Source organism: Temnothorax nylanderi, unplaced genomic scaffold, assembly GCF_030848795.1.
Source record: "Temnothorax nylanderi isolate EJ_2023f unplaced genomic scaffold, tnyl_v1.0 TNYL_tig0020_pilon, whole genome shotgun sequence".
Classification (NCBI taxonomy): Eukaryota; Metazoa; Arthropoda; class Insecta; order Hymenoptera; family Formicidae; genus Temnothorax; species Temnothorax nylanderi.
Window position 1 is genome coordinate 907035 of NW_027249082.1, and position 19224 is coordinate 926258.

The following is a 19224-nucleotide window of genomic DNA, read 5'->3' on the forward strand; positions in this document are numbered from 1 at the left end:
CGTGTATATATAAATTGCATTTATGCACACGAGTCAATATTTTAAAAAATTTGACTTACACCACTATGGCTTTTGCCCCTCCATATGTATATAACATTTATTATTATTACGTATTAAAAGACCGACAGATATCTACGATAAAGACTTCATACAGATATTTATTCTCACTTCACATAGATATCCATGACTCACTTAATAGATATCCATTCTTATGCATCAGACATGTTAAAAGCTTAAACATTGCTCAAATCTGCTATGTCTCCATGTGCTATCCCTTCCTCAATATGTAGATATGTTTTAATCTAATTTCTCTCACAAATTTTATCATATTTACGAACATTTCCTCTTCCTACTTTCTACGCGTATAATGCAGTGCCTCCTCTTTCGCTAAAAAGCGCGAAGCGTGCAAACGTGTGTACTCGATACTGTGATGCTTTTAAAAGGGTAGAACGGAAAAAAGGACGTGTACGTGGTAAAGCTTAGCGAGTCACAAACTATATCATCGTACGAAAATACGTGTGTACTCGAAATATTGCGTAATCGATTTGATAATAATACGAGAAAAATTTATACGTCAAGTGTATAGTGTATAGTGTATCATGGACTGATATTTTCCGCGTAACGCATATCGCGTAACCAATCACAAGCGTGAATATGCGTAACAAAAAATGCGAAACGTCTCTGATTGGTTACGCGATACGCGTTACGCGGAAAATATCAGTCCAAGTGGTCTTGATAACTTCATAAAATAAATATTTTACCGGCACGGGCGTGGCACTTGCTTTTTACGTTCAATCAATCGAGCAATATTAGAAATAATGCATACGGAACTGGTGCTGACAGTGCTACATCAGCGTGCCGACACGTAACACGTGGATGTGATCGCGCGGAGTAAGTACAAATCAAAAACTGTCTTACTAGTTTCATTTCTTATTCTTTCATTGTTATGTACACATGTAATTGCCAGGGAAAATCCTATAATTATTCTTCTGCAGTTTGAAAAAATCTTTCTGTTTTACTTTAAATTTAACTTACTTGAATTTCTTTTTTCAATTTCAGATTATATGGTACTAGCCTTATATTATTGCATTATAATAGTATTTTGTATATAAATTATAAATAGTAGTGTAAATAAGAATGCCTAAATGCAAAAAAAAACGTACTTTTTTTTAGAAAAGTTAAAAAAACACAGATACTTGTTATAAACTTATGAATGAAAATATTAATACATGTGCAGATGCTGTTGCTAATTTGACAGAAATTTACAGAATCAATTCTAGTAGCGAACATAATAGCTTTGACGAAATAAATGATAGTGAAAGCTATATTTCTAACGAAAATTTTTCTGATATAAATTGCATTTATGCACACGAGTCAATATTTTAAAAAATTTGACTTACACCATTATGGCTTTTGCCCCTCCATATGTATACAACATTTATTATTATTACGTATTAAGAGACCGACAGATATCTACGATAAAGACTTCATACAGATATTTATTCTCACTTCACATAGATATTTATGACTCACTTAATAAATATCCATTCTTATGCATCAGACATGTTAAAAGCTTAAACATTGCTCAAATCTGCTATGTCTCCATGTGCTATCCCTTCCTGAATATGTAGATATGTTTTAATCTAATTTCTCTCACAAATTTGATCATATCTACGAACATTTCCTCTCCCTACTTTCTACGGGTATAATAAATATTTTAACGGCACGAGCGTAGCACTTGCTTTTTACGTTCAATCGATCGAGCAATATTAGAAATAATGCATACGGAACTGGTGCTGACAGTGCTACATCAGCGTGCCGACACGTAACACGTGGATGTGATCGCGAGTGCGTATAAAACGATTGTCCGATTTGCTTCGATCGTCCGTCGCATATATGGGAGACCATCTCGGGCTTGAAATATTAAACGGTAGATCATTAGATCAGACACCTTCCAAAATCCGTGATTGCGAACAAGTCATTCGCCGAAAGGTTTAAATTAAGCTTTAAAAAAGTCGTTTTTTTTCCAGATTTTTATTATAGATAAACACGTATATACGTATATATCTATATTTTATTATCTATTTATACATATAATATATACATATATCACATATAATATATATATCACTATACATATATATAATGTATATATCACAACTCAAAAAATTTCGATTTTGAGTTAAACCAATAAAAAATCTGCCTAAAATGTTACCTATACGTGCTATAATAGTCTCACAAGTCTATGGGTGCATTATTCCGTTTCACGCATGATATCGTTTATCCTTATTTAACATTCGGTAAACAACAAGGATAAATGATGCATTATGCGCATCATGCGTGAAATGGGATGCACGTAGACGTATATAATAGACTGAGCATTCCCATTTTGGAGAGCTTCCGGTAAGAGGCCAGCAGATATGCTTGCGGAGACGCTTTCTTTTTCTAATCGACACAATTTCCGCAAGCATATCTTTTGTTCTTCAGTGAGCCTATTCTGTAATAACTCTTAACGACAGTTTCGTTATCGTTACCTGTATTGTCGTTGCGTAGCTTTTTTACCATAAATATCTGCGCAACGCAAATATAACGATAACGAAACTGTCGTTAAGAGTTATAGGCCCACAGATCTTGCCGGAAGCTCTACAATGGCAATGTTTGTCAGTCTACTTATATACATCTATGGGATAATGCGCCCTTTATGCGAAATCCGCTGCACGGGGCAGAAGTGTCGTTACTCGTTTAAATTGTCATAAGTGAATTGACAAGTGAATCACAGCAGACCTCTTCAAGTAACAGTACAAGTTTCCTCATAACAAAATATCGCAATTGTAATTGCGTTATAGTTATATCAAAATTCATGTGAAATCTGGAAGACACGAATACCTTATTCGCGAAACTCTTCGGAACGTGAATTTTAGTGGTCAATCAACGGGACCGTCTCGTGAAGCGGGGGGCGAACGCGAAAAATTTCTATATACGCAACTCGACGGAGGAAATATGTATGCCCTTGTACTCTTTATAGATGTAAGATTGAACTTCAGTCGTATGACGTCGCGGTCATCCATCGATCGTGCCCGGACTTTCGACGTGTTTGTCGCTCGCGGACCTCGCGGTACGCGGCTGTGCATCTGTCGAAACGTGAGAGGATCTCTCGTACAATCGGACGAGTTAGTGGTGTCCAGCATCCGGTTTACGTTCGACGGTCAAATGGTCAAATTTGATAACGCCCGTAACGCTCGTGAGAAGGAGAAACATACGTCTTAACTTCCCGTTCGCGTTAAATCATCAATCGTACGTCGGCTCAACCATCGCGTGCAAAGAACGTACGTTAATTGAACAAACACTGCAGTTCTTATTTCTAGTTTCACAATTCCTTTCTTTGTCAGTCAAGTTATTTTTTGATATATTGAAAAATAATTTTACTAGCAGAGAAATTTTCCAAACCCTTCCCCAAAGATTTTCGAACCTTATTTAATACACACAAAGTTTGATAGAAAACTTTTTGCATATATATATATTAAATGCAAATATATAATATCAAACAACTTCGATTTTCTAACTTTATTTAATACATCTCATTAAACTTTCTACACTGAGAAAAAAATACTGTTGCTTCAATTAAATGTGGAATCCCGGGGTGCCAGAAACATAAATAGTTGATTCAATTGTATAAATAGTTGATTCAACTATAGTGTAGTCGTTTTAATAATTCAAATATTGAATCAACTATTTAAATATTGAATCAACTATTTATACAATTGAATCAACTATTTATGTTTCTGGCACCCCGGGATTCCACATTTAATTGAAGTAACAGTATTTTTTTCTCAGTGTATTAAATAAGAAATTAATATCTTAATATCTGTAATATCTATCTTAAAATATAAGATTAATAATCTGCCAATAAAAGATTATCTTTATTTATTTAATAGAAATAATAATATTAAATAAAATTATTTAGAAAATAGAAATCGTGTGGGATAAAAATTTGATAAATTGAAAAAAAGGATTGAAAATTTCCTTTTCCCCGAGAAAGATCACCAAGTATCCCTGCAGGACACGACCGTCCCGAACAGCATTAATGCATTCCGCTGTACCCTCACACCTGCACACACGCACGCATAGGCACGTGCGCGCGCCGTGTATACATGTATGCATGCGGAGATTGCGGAATTTGTGGACAGTGGAGTCAGTGGAGAGCCGAGCGGGCCAACGGGCGTCTCTCTCACGGTGGCTCATCTCGCAAACGGAACGGAGGCGCAACGGAGCTCCGATTTTCGCCGGAGTAGAGCGAGAATGGTGAGACGTCCGCGTCTGTTCGGAATGCCGATGCGTCGCGACGCGCTCCGCTGGACCCTCTAGAGATTCTCGCAATTGTGCAAACGACAGAGAGAGAGAGAGAGAGAGAGAGAGAGAGAGAGAGAAGAGAGAGAGAGAGAGAGAAAGAGAGGCGACGCGTGTGCGTGCACTTTGCACTGCGTGCGTGAGGTCGTTGCATCGATGGGAACTCCGTCGTACTCTGTCTCTCGTTGCCATTCAGCCATTTACCGTGCCATGCGTTTTCACCCGCCGAGCTGCCGCTCATCCGTCGTAAATTGAACGTTACTAATTAACGCCGGAATTCCTCGTCAGTGCATTCATCAGAATCACACCTGGCCGTCAGTTATGCGGAGGTAGAGCTAAAGGTTATCTTATCTTGCGACACACGTGCGAGATGCATCCGCAAACAATTGCTGTGCATACGTGCGGAAATTAAATGATAAGATTGATAAGACGGCAAACGTATACGATATTGAAGTTTAATCTGCATATTGTAATTTGCGTCATTCGACATGAGAGACCAGGTCTCGTCATTATCTTCTTGACACGTCATTGTTTGGCTGTTTAAATATTCATGCGGTACACATGCAGTTCTTGCAAGTGACTTGTGATGCTAAACGAACTGCCAGTTTCCTTATTATTTGGTATAAATTTGATGCAAGTACTAAGTTTCTCTTGGACATTACATTGTAAAGAAACATGTCAATTATATATTTAATTCAATATACATATATTAATTCAATTCCTTCTTGTTGGAATTGAATTAAGGCTGGGATAGATAAAACATTTTGCATTAAAATACCTAGATGCAAAATAATAGTATAGTGAACATTGATATATAAAATATATGTTATATTTTATTTAAAAAATATATTGTTATGTTACAAGCTGCAATATCGATGCAATTTAAAACAACATCCAGGATAATATTATCGGACTATTTCAGGGTTCAACAGGATAAGTTTCAATTGTATTGAAATTGTAGTGACAGAAGAAAAATATTCACATCTGTGATATTCGGCAATACATCATACCATTATCATACCATATATTATGATAAGTGAAAGCCCGTGTCTGTCTCGTACAGCAGCCAACAACACAACAGTGCTCTCTGATGCAGTCAGTCTCGCGTATCAGTTTGAGTTGGGATCAACGTCATTCTTATACTAACAATCATATGCCTGAATATGTAAGAAGATATGTCTTTGGCATGCCTAAATAATTTCATTAACTTGTTTAGATTGAGATTACATTAATCCTTAATCTCGTTATATTACTCGTTATATTACTTTTGGAGCAAATGATCAAACAGTGAACTGTGCATTATCAATTTATTCTGACATATCATAAACGTTTTATTTTAATTTTTTTAATTCTTTTGTGATATTTCCGAGAACAATAAAAGCAGTGCTCGTGTTTTTTAATAGACGAGAAAAAATTAAATTTATGGTAAAGAATTACATTGCACAAAATTATGTTTATTTAGTCTCAATTAATCTAAAGCTGATGATGTTTTATACTTGACAGAAATAAACTGAACAAACATGAGGGTGACAGCGTGCCATTTTCGACGCTGCGTAATAGCAGGACTGTCCGCAGCACTTTTATTTTGCGTCATTCAAGTAATACGAATAGAGTTAGGATTTAATGAATCTGATATGTCAAATTTAAACAAATTGTGAGTGATATTTTTAGTATTTTTACTTCAGTGCCAAATGTTGATGTACATTTTTACATTCTCTGATTTTTAAATACTTTCAGAATGTACATATCACAATTGATCAAAGAATCAGAACAGTCTTATGTGAGGTACGTATATGATATTCTCCCTTTAACAAGTGAGCTGAATTGCACATAACATTCCAGTTAATATTTTGTATTTGGCAAGAAAAAAGCAAAGCACATTATGCATGTCAGCTTTACACTTGTTATTTATAATTCTGATTATGTATTTATTATTCATTACTTTTTATTAATTGTACAGAGATGGTATTGTTGCGTGCAAGTTACCTCAGTTGAATATCTCTCGTCCGGAAATAATGAAGTTCATACATGATGTGCCACCCTTATCTTGTGGACCAGGAGATTGGGTCATAGTGGAAGGTTCAAGACTTGTTATTACTAACAAAGCGAAGACGAAACACGGACAAATAAGATGCATCTTCAGTGGTAAGTTAAAAATAATATTCCCTATATACTTGTTATATGAATAAAAATATCGTAATGATTTCCAATAATTAGCGCAAAATTATCGCACAATCATTTAACATTATTCTATTTAGTAATCCATACTGTTATCTTTTTTCAGAAATTATTAGAACAGATGACTACGATACAAAATTGTTGGACGGTATAGAGGCTGATGATTTTTACATTTTGAGGGAGAGCGATTTTGCAGACGTCAGATGCAAGTCGAAAAGTGGAGATGTGTTAGTTAATTTGCTTATTTACTTTCAAAAACGTACCCACTATTATTCCACTGATAGTGAATATGTTTAGGTGGCACAGTATACTCGCTGGCGTGAAATATGATCCGTATATCAAACAGAAGCACAATTGGGAGAACGTGCCGGACACGGGCCTAAAATTGAACGTGCTTATGTTCGGCTTCGATTCGCTGTCACGAAACACGTTTGTTCGCAAACTCCCCAGGACTTATCGTTTCATAAAACAACTGAATGCTCTGGTGCTAGAGGGATACAACATTGTAGGGGATGGCACACCGCAGGCACTTATTCCGATCCTAACCGGCAAGATCGAACTTGAATTACCGGAAACGCGGAAACGAATTCACAATGCGAATTACGTTAACGTATATCCTATGATATGGAATAAATATGAAGAACACGGATACATAACAAGTTTTATGGAAGATGTACCGCATATCGGAACGTTTACTTATCGCCTGAAAGGATTTGATAAGCAACCGACTCACCACTATATGCGCACCTATTATCTAGCCGCTTCTCCATACTTTAAAACATATAATAAATTCTGCATAGCTGGCACTCCACGTCATATGGTATTAAATGCAATATAAATTTATATGAATTTACTGATAAGATAAAAAAAGAAAGCAACGTCAAAAAAAAGCTGAAAATATGCTTCAAAATTTTGATTTGTGTTAAATCGCAATACAATTTAAACTTGTTAAAGCTATATATTATTAGAGCAAACGAAATTTCTTTTTGATTGATATCCTTGTTAAACTTTTATTTGGTTCTGTAATTATTGAGGCATATGTATTTATGTAGGTGATGATGAATTACATAAAAACGATATTCAACACGTATAAAAAGCAGCCAAAATTCGCGTTTGGATTTCATGGAGAACTTTCTCACGACTCTTACAACGATATCGGGGCAGTGGACGATGATTTATATTCTTGGGTGAAAGATCTTTATGATCTCGGACATTTGAACAATACCATTTTAATTTTGATGAGCGATCATGGACACAGGTTTGAATGCCTCTTATATATAAATAGTGTTAATGCTCTATATCTTTTACACTTCATACATACGCAACCAAGCATTATTTCCGTTTTATAGATTCGCAGACATTCGTAACACTTTGCAAGGCAAGCAAGAGGAAAGATTACCGTTTTTCTCCTTCATTTTTCCACCTTGGTTCAAGCAAGCCCACCCACAAGCATACGCAAACTTTGTGTACAACACACAATACTTAACATCACCATTTGACATACACAAGACGTTGGAGAACATACTTGACTTTGATACACCAAAAGATGGGGATCGTCGTCAAAGAGCCATCAGTTTGTTTGATAAGGTAAGTCTGATAAGTTAATGCCAAAAATTAATTCACCAGTTTAATTTTGTTCTATTAATAGAGTACAAACATGAAAAAGAACTCGTCAAATGTAAAATTATACCCTTATCTGCAATAAGAATAAAGATCATTATTATATGTATTTTATATCTGATTAAACTCAACGAAATTATATCAGTATTAATCCTTTGTTAATCATATAATGTATATTAATTACAGTTGTGTGTACTTTATAAATATAATTTTAATGCATTATAATGTCTTTTATAAATATCAGAATTAAGATTGAATCTTGTTATCATTCATAGCAACGTATTTAACTTTTGTCAATTTGAGATAAAATGTTAACATCTACATTTAAAAAAAAATGTAAAATATAATGTCGTATACTTAAAACAAAAGGAAAACTAATCAGGTCCAAGTTTTTTTACCATTTGATATTTTGATAACTGACAATTCTTATAATGCAAAGGACTAATGCAAAAAAAACGCCACTCTTTTATGTAGTAGCAGCTGTAATTTCATGTAGTAATTTAGTAATTATGCGAAACATTGGTTGACTCATGCACGCATACTATCTAATAGCAGTAATTCGGGACGATACGATTCCAAGAATACTTCACAAGTACGAGATAAAACGTTACACTTGAGTAAATATCAAGATCATAATTAAATGTCTTTTTAATTATAAATCTAAAATTATACGACCAAAAATCTGCGCGAAGAGAAAATTACGATTATTGAATGAGATTATCAACAAGAGAAGATACACAATTTCCATCTCATTACGATACTGTAGTAATTAAACATTCTTTTATGAAAACGTAGTTAAAAACACGATAATATCTTTCGATATACGGTTTTAGAACTGACGTAAGCACAAGGCACTTTATCTTGACTATTACTCATCGAAACAAACGCCTTATCGAGTAGTCGAGTTTTCTTAAAAATTAAAAAAGTTATCTGCGATATGAAATAATGGATTAATAAATCTTCTAAAGAGTTTCAGAAACAGATAAGTTACCGTAAATCACTTAATCTTTCTTGAAAATACGAAAGCGGATATTAAGTATTAATAAAAAACACAATAAAGCGATAAGTGAATATATAAACACATGTCCAAAGTCATCCACATCACGTGTACAGATTTAATTTTTATCTTAAAAAAAAAATTTCGAGAACTTTGGGCAAATCTTGGGAAACAGATTAGCCGCGAAATGTATCACTTGTAGCACAACACGAGCTCTGACTAACACTGGTGAATAAAATGTCGCTCTGTCTGTAGAATATCCCCACTACTTCGTACTTCGAGATTGCGACTTGCGACTCATTTACTGATCGTATCGGTTCTTTTTCACAGAGATAATTCTGTTCCTACTTTATGATTAACACACACAGCGCGATCTTCAACTACTTTTAGAAACTACATAACGAATTGTTGAATCAACTGTAATTACTGCATAACTATAACGACAAAATTTACAAATTTGTAACTTTTCTCACGATTAAATGTATGAGAAAAGAAAACGAGAGTAAAATTAATGTGATACTTTAGGTGCCTCTAGATAGAACATGTGCAGATGCCTTCATAGAGCCTCATTGGTGTGCTTGTCTCGGGTGGAAAGAAGTTTCAATTGACGACACGAACGTTGTGGCCGCTGCCAACTACTTTGTTCAATTCCTTAATGGCTACACCGAGGATCATCACGATATATGCGCGATACTACATTTGGACGAAATCTTATGGGCTGCTAAGCTCATACCCACCAAAGGTACACTGTGTGCAAAATGTATCGTTTATCATATTATATTTATAGACAAAACTAATATCTGTGATATCTTAGGTTTACTTAACTTCCGAAAATCCGGAGATCAAGACGGTTTTATAGGTGATTTCAGTGCCAAAACTAAAGTAATGACTGAGATTTATCAATTGAAAGTAAGAACAGTACCAGGTGACGCGTTGTTCGAAGTTAGCATTATTCAGGATCTTTTAAAGAATACTTTTCATACTAAGGTAAGTTCAGGGAAGCGATTTGACTGAGGGAGATACAAGTATTTTATGAAAATCAATGTCGTTTTACAGATCTCCGATGTTAGCAGAATTAATATGTATGGGTCTCAGGCGAGATGCGTGGAAAACTCGCTGTTTCATTTACGCAAATATTGTTATTGCAAGGAATAGGTGACGCTTACCTAGCATAATTTTCAACATTGTTCATACAAGAACAGTGTGTGGATCGAACCATCAATCAAAATAAATCTTGATTGTAGGGACATTTAATTTTAAACAAAAGTGCTGTGATTAATATCATTTTCGTTTTTTGCTATACGAAGTAGCACACATTAGACTAGTGTTATATTTGTCTTGAGTGATTTACCGATAAAAATGCAGCTTAGAGAAATATCATATGGTACATATCACTTCTAAAAGATTTCTCATATTTATCATAGTAACGATTATACAGGTAGCTACGTTCCAATCTATGATGCAAGATATTTTATTTTACATGTTTTGCATATTCGAAAGATTTCGATAAATTTTTGCTTTTGCATAATATCGCTCGAGATTATAATACATAATAATAATGTATACGTATAGAATATATACATAATTGATTATGAATAAAAGTGCGTATAAATAATAATCTTCGGCGATTAGTTATAATATAGATTATAATCTTCGAATTATTTAAAATTTCTGAAAAATGCATTAACGTTTGCATTTTTAAATTTTTTATTTAGAAATAATATGTGTGCCAACATAGTGTAATAATAATTACGATTGTAATAATTTCAAATTTTTCGAATATGTTTTTATTAGGGAAATTATATTTTTAAATTATCAATTTTTTGACAATGAATATTGTGCGGATAATAACGATAGTATGGATTGTAAAGAAAAATGCTTGTAATACAAGCAAGATATGGTGATTAGCGTTTAAGAATTTTTAAAATTATAATGCATCTATATGATAAAAAAACACAAGCTAATATATGCTAGTCATATCTAAGTCACAAGAACAACGGGCTAAAACTCGTCATTCAAACAAAATACCCTTTCTCACGAGAGCAAGAAGCTTTAAAAATAGATATTTTATAGAGCGAATGCTTTCGTGACTTACTGTATACCTACATTTAAGATTATCTCTAAATAAAAGATTGCCGTAATCTTTCTGTATGAATCTCACAAGTGTTACACACTTATATATTTATATATTTCTGGACTGTAATACGATCATACGTATGTATAATTTATGTGAATGTCGATATATTTTGCTAGAAATTATCTATTTAAAAGGACTGAAGAGTAAATAACAATTAATGAGTATGCGATAATATTATATGCGCGAAGAAAGACTTGCATGTAAGTGCTTTAATTTTGATGGAACACTAACTTGGTTTAATATTAAAAATGAAATTGAATCCTATATAATGACAGTCTTTATAACTTTTATGTGATGAATGAAATGACTTGTGTATTTCATATGTGTGTAAAAATTATATACATACGTAAAACAATAATATTCTAATTGAATAATTCTTTCTATATAATAAGGAAATTGTATTTAATTAAATTATAAAAATGATATGCAGAGATAAATATAATTAAGCTCGTTTTGCAATCAAATAAAAAATTATCTTGTATGAAATGCAAAGACTATATTATTGACATTATCACGAATCTTTTTACGTACATAAGATTTAAACTAGGATATATTAAGATTTCTGACTATACCTAAGAAAATATATATGAGAAGAGCGATTATTAATTAGGATGATATCTATAAGAGAACAAGTACGTATTGTAGTGAAATCAGATTCAATCTGCAGGATAGTACCCACCATATTGATGTATGAAAGTCGTAATTTCGCGAGAATTAGCATCTATCAATAGGAATGCAATATTTTGCCTGTTGCTGGAATCAGATGGGAAGTAATCTTGGCCTTTGCCATCCTTAGCAACTATTTCTAACACCAACGTGCTCACGAACAAATCATTCGAAGTATTCTGTTTCTGCACTCTAGACAGAATACAGTATAAAACTTCAGCATTTCCATATTTTTAACTTCTGTTAGAATAACTTAATTTTGACAAATATTAGTAACCTTATGAGATCCTTATAGATACTTTTAGTAACATCCAGGTACGGCTGTAATACATCCTCAAATTGACATAATGTTCCACCGAGAACGAGCATTTGAAAGATTCGGAACGCAAATTCAAGTCTTTCATCTTCCGAATACAGACTGTATTCTTCTGACTCCTCATCCAAAAGCATCTAAAAATTGTGAAAAGTTAGGAATAACATATGAGAAACATCCAACACACGCAACAAACACTTTTCACAATTTGCTACTGCTTAAGATAATTCAAAAACGGATTTTGGCATCGTGAATTATTAAACAATTCAATATTGCAAGAAAAAAAGAAATCACAGTTTATCTCACAAATATCTTACACCACGCAGATTATCAGACACTAAGAAATCTTCTACTTGTAAGTCAAATCTTTTACATATCATTCCGGAATTATGCACAATCCCATTATCTGGATCCTTCAGTTTGTTAAAGAATGACATACTTAAGACTGAACACGGTACTTGTTTTACTTGCACATTTGACGCTCGTATACCTAACAAATATATATATTTTTAATTCAAACCAGTTTATTCGCATAATAAATTTCCTAAAAATTACAGATGTTACAATACCTTGTTTTACCCAGGCACAGCCTTGTTTGGACAGCAGTGCTTTTGCGACGGTGTCATCTTTAAAAAACGCCTACAAATTTATGACTCTCAGTGAAGAATATGAATTATATAAAAATTTATTGAACGGTTATAGCGTTTCTTTACATTTTTCTTTCTTTAATAAAAAAAATCAATAAATGTAAATCTCTTCCAAGGCAAAAAGATTACTATAATTTTTATATTCTTTTGTTCCTCGCCACGATGAGATTCTATGTGATTAAAGAAAGATTCATGCAAATTTATTAAAATATTCAAGATCATCTGTAACATCTTGCATAATTCCGAAGAACTATCGTTCTCGTTATTGATATGAGAGCGAACTTACATCAGCTAGCTGATATTTATGATACTGCTGAAACGGCTCGTTGAACGAAAAATTCTGGATGATAAAGTTCCCTTTTAAGCCCCTAAAAACATGACGATTTTTAATGTATCACCTATTGAGTTAATTAGAGAAATAACTGTGCGCATTGTAAAAATGGTGTTAACTAAAATATCAATGTCACCATTTACACAGAAACTCCTGCGTATTTTTATCGTTAATCCCGACGTAGATTTTCTCATTCAGCGGCACGAACGTGAATTTCGGATCAATCTCCATTTTTACACACCTCAACGCACCTGCGATTACCATGGAGACAACACGTGTACATGGCTCGCAATGCTCGCATACCGGTGTTCACGTACCTGCGTGATATACTTTATTTGTAAGGAAATCTTAAAAAATGCGAAAATAATTTGCTAAAGATAAGTAAAAGAAAAAGAAATAATATTTGACATGATATTTTTGTCGGACCGGAACCGTAAACCGTACGGAAATTTTATAAAGCCTATAGGACTGGAAACGAAATCGGTACCGTTAAGGGGTTAGTCTACCCTGGAGAGCAAAAATTGAGCAATTTTTTGAAAAATTCAGGAATTTTTTTCTTGACGCCAAAAACGAGGAGAGAAAAAAAGCTCCGTCATTCCGAAGACAATACAATATAGTTAATGACCATATTTTTTTTTTTGTTTCAGACCACCCACATGTCAGAAACCATGTACACCGTCTGACCACCTCTAAAAAACATGGTTGCGCGCGAAGGTGTGCCTCATCGCCATATTAAAATTTTTTTACCCCAAAAAATTTGTACACGTTCTTGAAACCCTAATAAAGATAATGCAAAAAAAATCATTCATGTATCACCGATATTTTGTCTGAAATTAATTCCTGAAAATTCGCTTGTTTTTTTGCTCTCCAGGGTAGACTAACCCCTTAAATTATTTTCGGGTCACGGTTTTTTTTCAGTTCAGACACTACCGTGTCTCTTGATTTGCTTTCGATGCATATTACGTTTATTTTTGATAAAACTAAAGTGCGCGCGGGGGGCAAGAAATAGGACACAATATTTTCTAAAAAATTACAAAATTTATACTTTAGCACGTTAATTGCTATGGTGATTACCTCTATGAGTGAAAAAATGAGTTCATTAGGAATCATTTCTGTCTCTGTTTAGCGAATTTTAATTGGTCAATGTTTTTTATTGTTCTCGAAAAGTAGAAAAGGACGGATTGGCTTCTTAATTCTTCATTTCATCAGTTCCGTTTTCTTCTAGAGTAGAGTTTATATTCCAGTATAGTATATCTTAAAAAAAAAAATTTTTTAAGGTGCCAAATGTATGTACCCATCACAAATTATACAGAATTATTATATAAAACTGTTTTAATTTATACTGAAACAAGTTTTTTTTTTAATTAACGTCCTCTGCAAGGATTACCTCATTTTACGGACATTATTTAATTATTATCGTGTTCTCCTGATGTTCTCCAATCTCCATCAGCTCTTATACAAAACACAGATTAGTGGGCCTATTCTGTATATAAGGACCAAAGCACAGACTTTTGCACAACACAAGCTGTGCTTTGGCCTTAATTCTTAATAGTTTCATTGTCGTTATATTTGCTTTGCATAAATATTATATGTATAAAGTAAAAAAGCTGCGCAACGACAATAACGATAACGAAACTATCGGAAGGGAGTTATAGAATAGGCCCGGAATAAGGCCATAGATCCAGTAAACTACATATCACAGTCTTTTGCAAAATGACTACCCGTTAGCATTTAACTTCAACACAATTAATATCAGAATTAAATCTCTGCTTAACAAATGTACTTGCAAACAGAACGAACTTTCACCTCCGATTGAAGAGGAACGACGAACTTGGTTTACGGTTCCATATGTCTCGAATATTTCTGAGAAATTTAAAAGAGTTGTTAAAGATCAAAATGTTAACTTGTCTTTTTACAGTTTGAACAAACTTAAGAAATTTATTAAAGTACAGAAGGATATTCTTCCAATTCAATCTTAATAAAAATGTTGTATATAAAATATCTTGTAAAAATTGCGACGCTTCATATGTTGGTCAGACGATGAGACAATTAAAGACTAGAACTTCAGAACATCGCAAATATATCCACAGAAATACAACTACTCAGTCTGTCATCACTGAACACAGAATAAATTTCGATCACGAATTTGATTGTCGAAATGTCGAAATTTTGGATAAAGAAAAATATTTATCTAGGAGACTAGTTTCTGAGATGACCCATATCAAGTTGCAAAAGAATAGTCTTTTTTCCAACATAGTTTCTGAAACTTCGAATCAGTAAGCTCAATGTGGTATGAAGAACGTTTAATTTATTTTAATTTATACCGCTGAAGATGGCTCAAAGTTGAGTCGAAACGTACGGATTGATGTAAATCACAACGACCAATAAATCAGTAATTCTGATGTTACGCACGGAGATCTGCGTCTGACCTTTATAGCCTTTACTTCTCTTATTTCAATTTCGAGGGTCCTTATACTATTTTATTGGATTTTTATTTTACATATTTATTAACCTTTGACTGCGTGTCGACTAGAGTTCTAAATTTCTAAAATATTGTAGGGGAGACCGGGGCTAAAAGGTCAACGGGGTTGAAGCGTCAAATCAAATATCTCGGAACCTGTATATTGTGTGAACTCGCTATTAACATTGTAAACGCTGCTTATGGTACCCATGTGACCAACGGAGTTTCGGCAGGTTACCTGCCGTATTATGATTTTTACGAGGGCAAACGTGTTTTCGGAAGGTGAAAGTTACATTTTCTGCGCGTGGAAATTTTGTAATATCTGCAATAATATTTGCTCTCCAAATCTCGAGGTACATGATTATAAAGAGTAATGCATGCTGAACACGAATCCAGTGTAGTTTTTTCATTATCGTTGATGTCTAATATTTCGTGGGCGATCAAACCTGAAACTTGTGTTTGGGGCTAATCGGTCAGTAAACAGTCCAGATGCATTTCCAAGGCATTTCCAGGCTCATTGCATATGGAATATGGATGAGACGGGAATTACAACCGTTCAGACACCGAATAGAGTCATCGGACGTCGAGGAGTGAAACAAGTCGGGCGAGTGACTTCTGCGGAAAGAGGAACCCTCGTAACTATTTTTTAATAATGTTTCGCATAAAAATTTTAAATAAATTTTTAAATTTTTCTCTTAAAAAACAATTATTAAAATGTATCCTATCATTTTTCAGGATTAGATGTACGTATATGTATTGAAAATGCAGTGTGACGTTTAAACCCCGGCATTTTTGAGATTTCAATTTTTCCACCGTTGTCGTTTTTGCTCTATACCGATTAAACAAAGCGACGTAGACAAAAATTTCCTATATAAATTTTGTAGCTAAAGGTTCACTCTTTACAGTGGTATACCACATTTAACTACAATTATTTATTTTGTTGTTAAAAATCGGCACCGAAAAAAAACTGACCTTTTAGCCCCGGTCTCCCCTACGTATTCCTTTAAATTAAATTTTGTGTACAAAATATATATATTTTATGTGATATTACTCATTCTAATAAATATACTTGAAATAATACTATTATTTTACTTCTTTTTCATGGCATTATATTTAATTTTTTTTGTGTTTTTCAAATAAATATTAATTATTTGCATGGTCTGATCAGATCAAGGAAGCGCAAGGTGACAATTTATTTAAATTTATTTAAAATGGGAACGTATGCATAATGTAAGCCTGATCTACAATGTGTTCTTTGTTTCCTGTTTTTTGCTCTTTTAACCTCTTTCTAGTCTCTTCTGAAATTCGTCAATTTTTATCTTGGACGACAGAGAACAAAAAACAACGCCCTAGAGGTGCGTTCGGGGAGACGCTATTAGCGCTGACAACGTCATTCTATCTCTGTTACTTACTGAAAGTAGCCGCAACGGGCACGGACTAGTTCGGACGTGTTTTGTCCGAAAGGAACATTTTTTTTAAGTATTGCGACTGTTACTGTCTGCATTGTGTTATCATTATCAGTACCGTGTATCGGCGCCTTTCGAGGCCTACAACTTTTTTTTACGACGCCGCTAGCGGCTTATACGACGAGTGGTTCGCCCTGGCCATTATTTGAGCAGTATTGCTTTCCGGCCATAATTAAAAGAAGAAGAAGAAGACTTACTGAAAGTTGAACAAGGACAGAGCACGCTCATAGCGCTAAAAGCGCGCTCCGCGAACCCAGCCCAAATTTGTCCTGGAAAAGTAGAAAGAATGCGCCTGGGGCATCGCTTGTAAACAAAAAATAGGCGCGAGCGAGAGAGTGGGGAGCGCTCGCCCGGCGACGAGCAGTAAGTAGCGCAGAGACCACGAAAGCTATATCGGTCTCCTCGAAAGTATAATAATATATATTCCAACCTTGACTTCGCGCCGACTTAATTCAATCGGTGGAAGATATATGTAAGAAGATATGTAAGATACTGGTTGGAAGATATGTAAAATAGAAATAAAAATAAAACTTTCGGGAGATTTTACTACTCCAACCGGAACTGTGTTTCAAGTGTGACAAATTTAGTGGCGCGTAGTCAAGGTTGGAAGATAAGGTTGTAAAATGCAAATAAAAATAAAACTTTCACGCATTATTTACAGCGCCTGGTTCTTAGTTAATAGCCCACGCGTAAAGTGGGTTTTTTCCGTGTTTATTTTTCCCAGAACCGTTGCTCTTGCAACATTGAGATACAGCCTGCGTTCGTTTTCTTCCACTGGGAACATATACTATATTAAAAATCTATAATATACGTAACATACCTTATATATTTTTAGTATAGTACATGCTCCCAGTGGGAGAAATTGGGAGAAAACGAACGCAGGGACAATATAAGCCCGTAGACTTGCATAAATGTAGTTATTCTGTTCCTGTCCATCAGAGAAGAGACATCACTGTTCAACGCAACATGACGGACACAAGCAAAGTTATACCTTTCTATTATTCGCCAAGCGGTGACACGGAGGAGAATAAGGTCAGTCCTATACCATTCTCCTTTTTCCTCTTTCAATTTTATATTTCAATTCTCCGTTCAATTTAACTTTCGTATCTTACTTTTCGTTTCATTATTGATCTCATGCACAATAAAATGAAAGTCATGATTTTCGTATAGAAACTTTTGGAGCCGCTTGAATACGTTGTTTCGGAACGTTTCGCGCTCACGTCTTCAGAATTATTCTCCGTATGATGTCGAGTCACTGATTCTCCGGCACGCGGTCTTTTCGACGATCGATTCTCTAATTACAAAGATAACTGGCTATCTGCACTCCATATCCATACTCCATTTTTTGATACTTAAAAAAATAAAAATTGACCAGTGAATGAACAGGGTCCAGTAAATGAACAAAATCATTTATATTTTAAATATGAAAAAAATCATGGGTCGAAGGTAAATAATTTTGTGATAAAAATTAACAGAAAAATTCACAGATGGCGTTGAGATAAATATTTTCATGCTTATGGGATGACGCGTGGCGTGACGTGGCCACAGTCTTACATCCGTGGGCGTGGCTCTGTGGCTTCGCGAGTGATTAGTAACTCAAAGGTCCGTAGTTTGATTCCGGCCCAGCCTTCATCCCACATATACCTCGTTTAAGAGGTGAAATGCCCATTTTAACGGGAAGTTAAGGATTAAAAGTTTCATATGGATTAATAATCCGTTTAAGAATTTCCGAACATTGAAAAAGACACGCCGATTATGGCTATTTACGACAAGTGGTTTTAAGACACGCCGATTACGGCTATTCACGATAAGTGGTTCGCCCTGGCCATCTTAAGAGCAGTACTTATTGCTCGCAGGCCAATAATTGAAGAAGAAGATTTTCATGCTTATGGCGTGTAAGCTACTAAGAGGTTAATTTTGCGGAGGTTGCGATTTTACGTTTGGATAAGCGTTATAATGGATTTTCGAGGGTAAATATTGCATCATATAAGTAAAGATAGAGTCAATATTTTATTTTGTCAAACATTTTTCTGTAAATTCGTAAAAATACGCTAAATATAA

The 19224-nt window shown here is 34.3% G+C and overlaps 2 protein-coding genes across 8 annotated transcripts; one reads left to right on the forward strand and one right to left on the reverse strand.

Annotated features, from left to right (window-relative positions):
- The first annotated feature begins 873 nt into the window (after window positions 1-873).
- On the forward strand, window positions 874-11637 carry LOC139769137 (uncharacterized). Of its 6 annotated transcripts, none has more exons than XM_071699927.1 (12): window positions 875-891; window positions 5270-5512; window positions 5851-6001; window positions 6085-6132; window positions 6308-6492; window positions 6632-6752; window positions 6823-7345; window positions 7578-7783; window positions 7875-8112; window positions 9668-9884; window positions 9957-10129; window positions 10199-11637. In XM_071699927.1, the coding sequence occupies exons 3-12, from the start codon at window positions 5868-5870 to the stop codon at window positions 10295-10297; spliced, it is 1944 nt and encodes a 647-aa protein (XP_071556028.1). In that variant the 5' UTR covers window positions 875-891; window positions 5270-5512; window positions 5851-5867; the 3' UTR covers window positions 10298-11637. The 6 variants fall into 6 exon arrangements, with proteins under 6 accessions (XP_071556031.1, XP_071556028.1, XP_071556027.1 ...); XM_071699926.1 differs by lacking the exon at window positions 875-891 and adding an exon at window positions 1914-1930; XM_071699925.1 differs by lacking the exon at window positions 875-891 and adding an exon at window positions 2921-3326.
- Window positions 11383-17525, reverse strand: LOC139769139 (cilia- and flagella-associated protein 300). Of its 2 annotated transcripts, XM_071699932.1 has the most exons (8): window positions 17361-17525; window positions 14311-14490; window positions 13373-13583; window positions 13192-13273; window positions 12828-12897; window positions 12576-12748; window positions 12223-12395; window positions 11383-12137 (listed from the first exon to the last, which is right to left on the reverse strand). In XM_071699932.1, exons 3-8 carry the CDS (start codon window positions 13498-13500, stop codon window positions 11936-11938), a joined length of 828 nt encoding a protein of 275 aa, XP_071556033.1. In that variant the 5' UTR covers window positions 13501-13583; window positions 14311-14490; window positions 17361-17525; the 3' UTR covers window positions 11383-11935. The 2 variants fall into 2 exon arrangements, with proteins under 2 accessions (XP_071556033.1, XP_071556034.1); XM_071699933.1 differs by lacking the exons at window positions 14311-14490; window positions 17361-17525 and having other exon boundaries at window positions 13373-14294.
- Between the last annotated feature and the right edge of the window lie 1699 nt (window positions 17526-19224).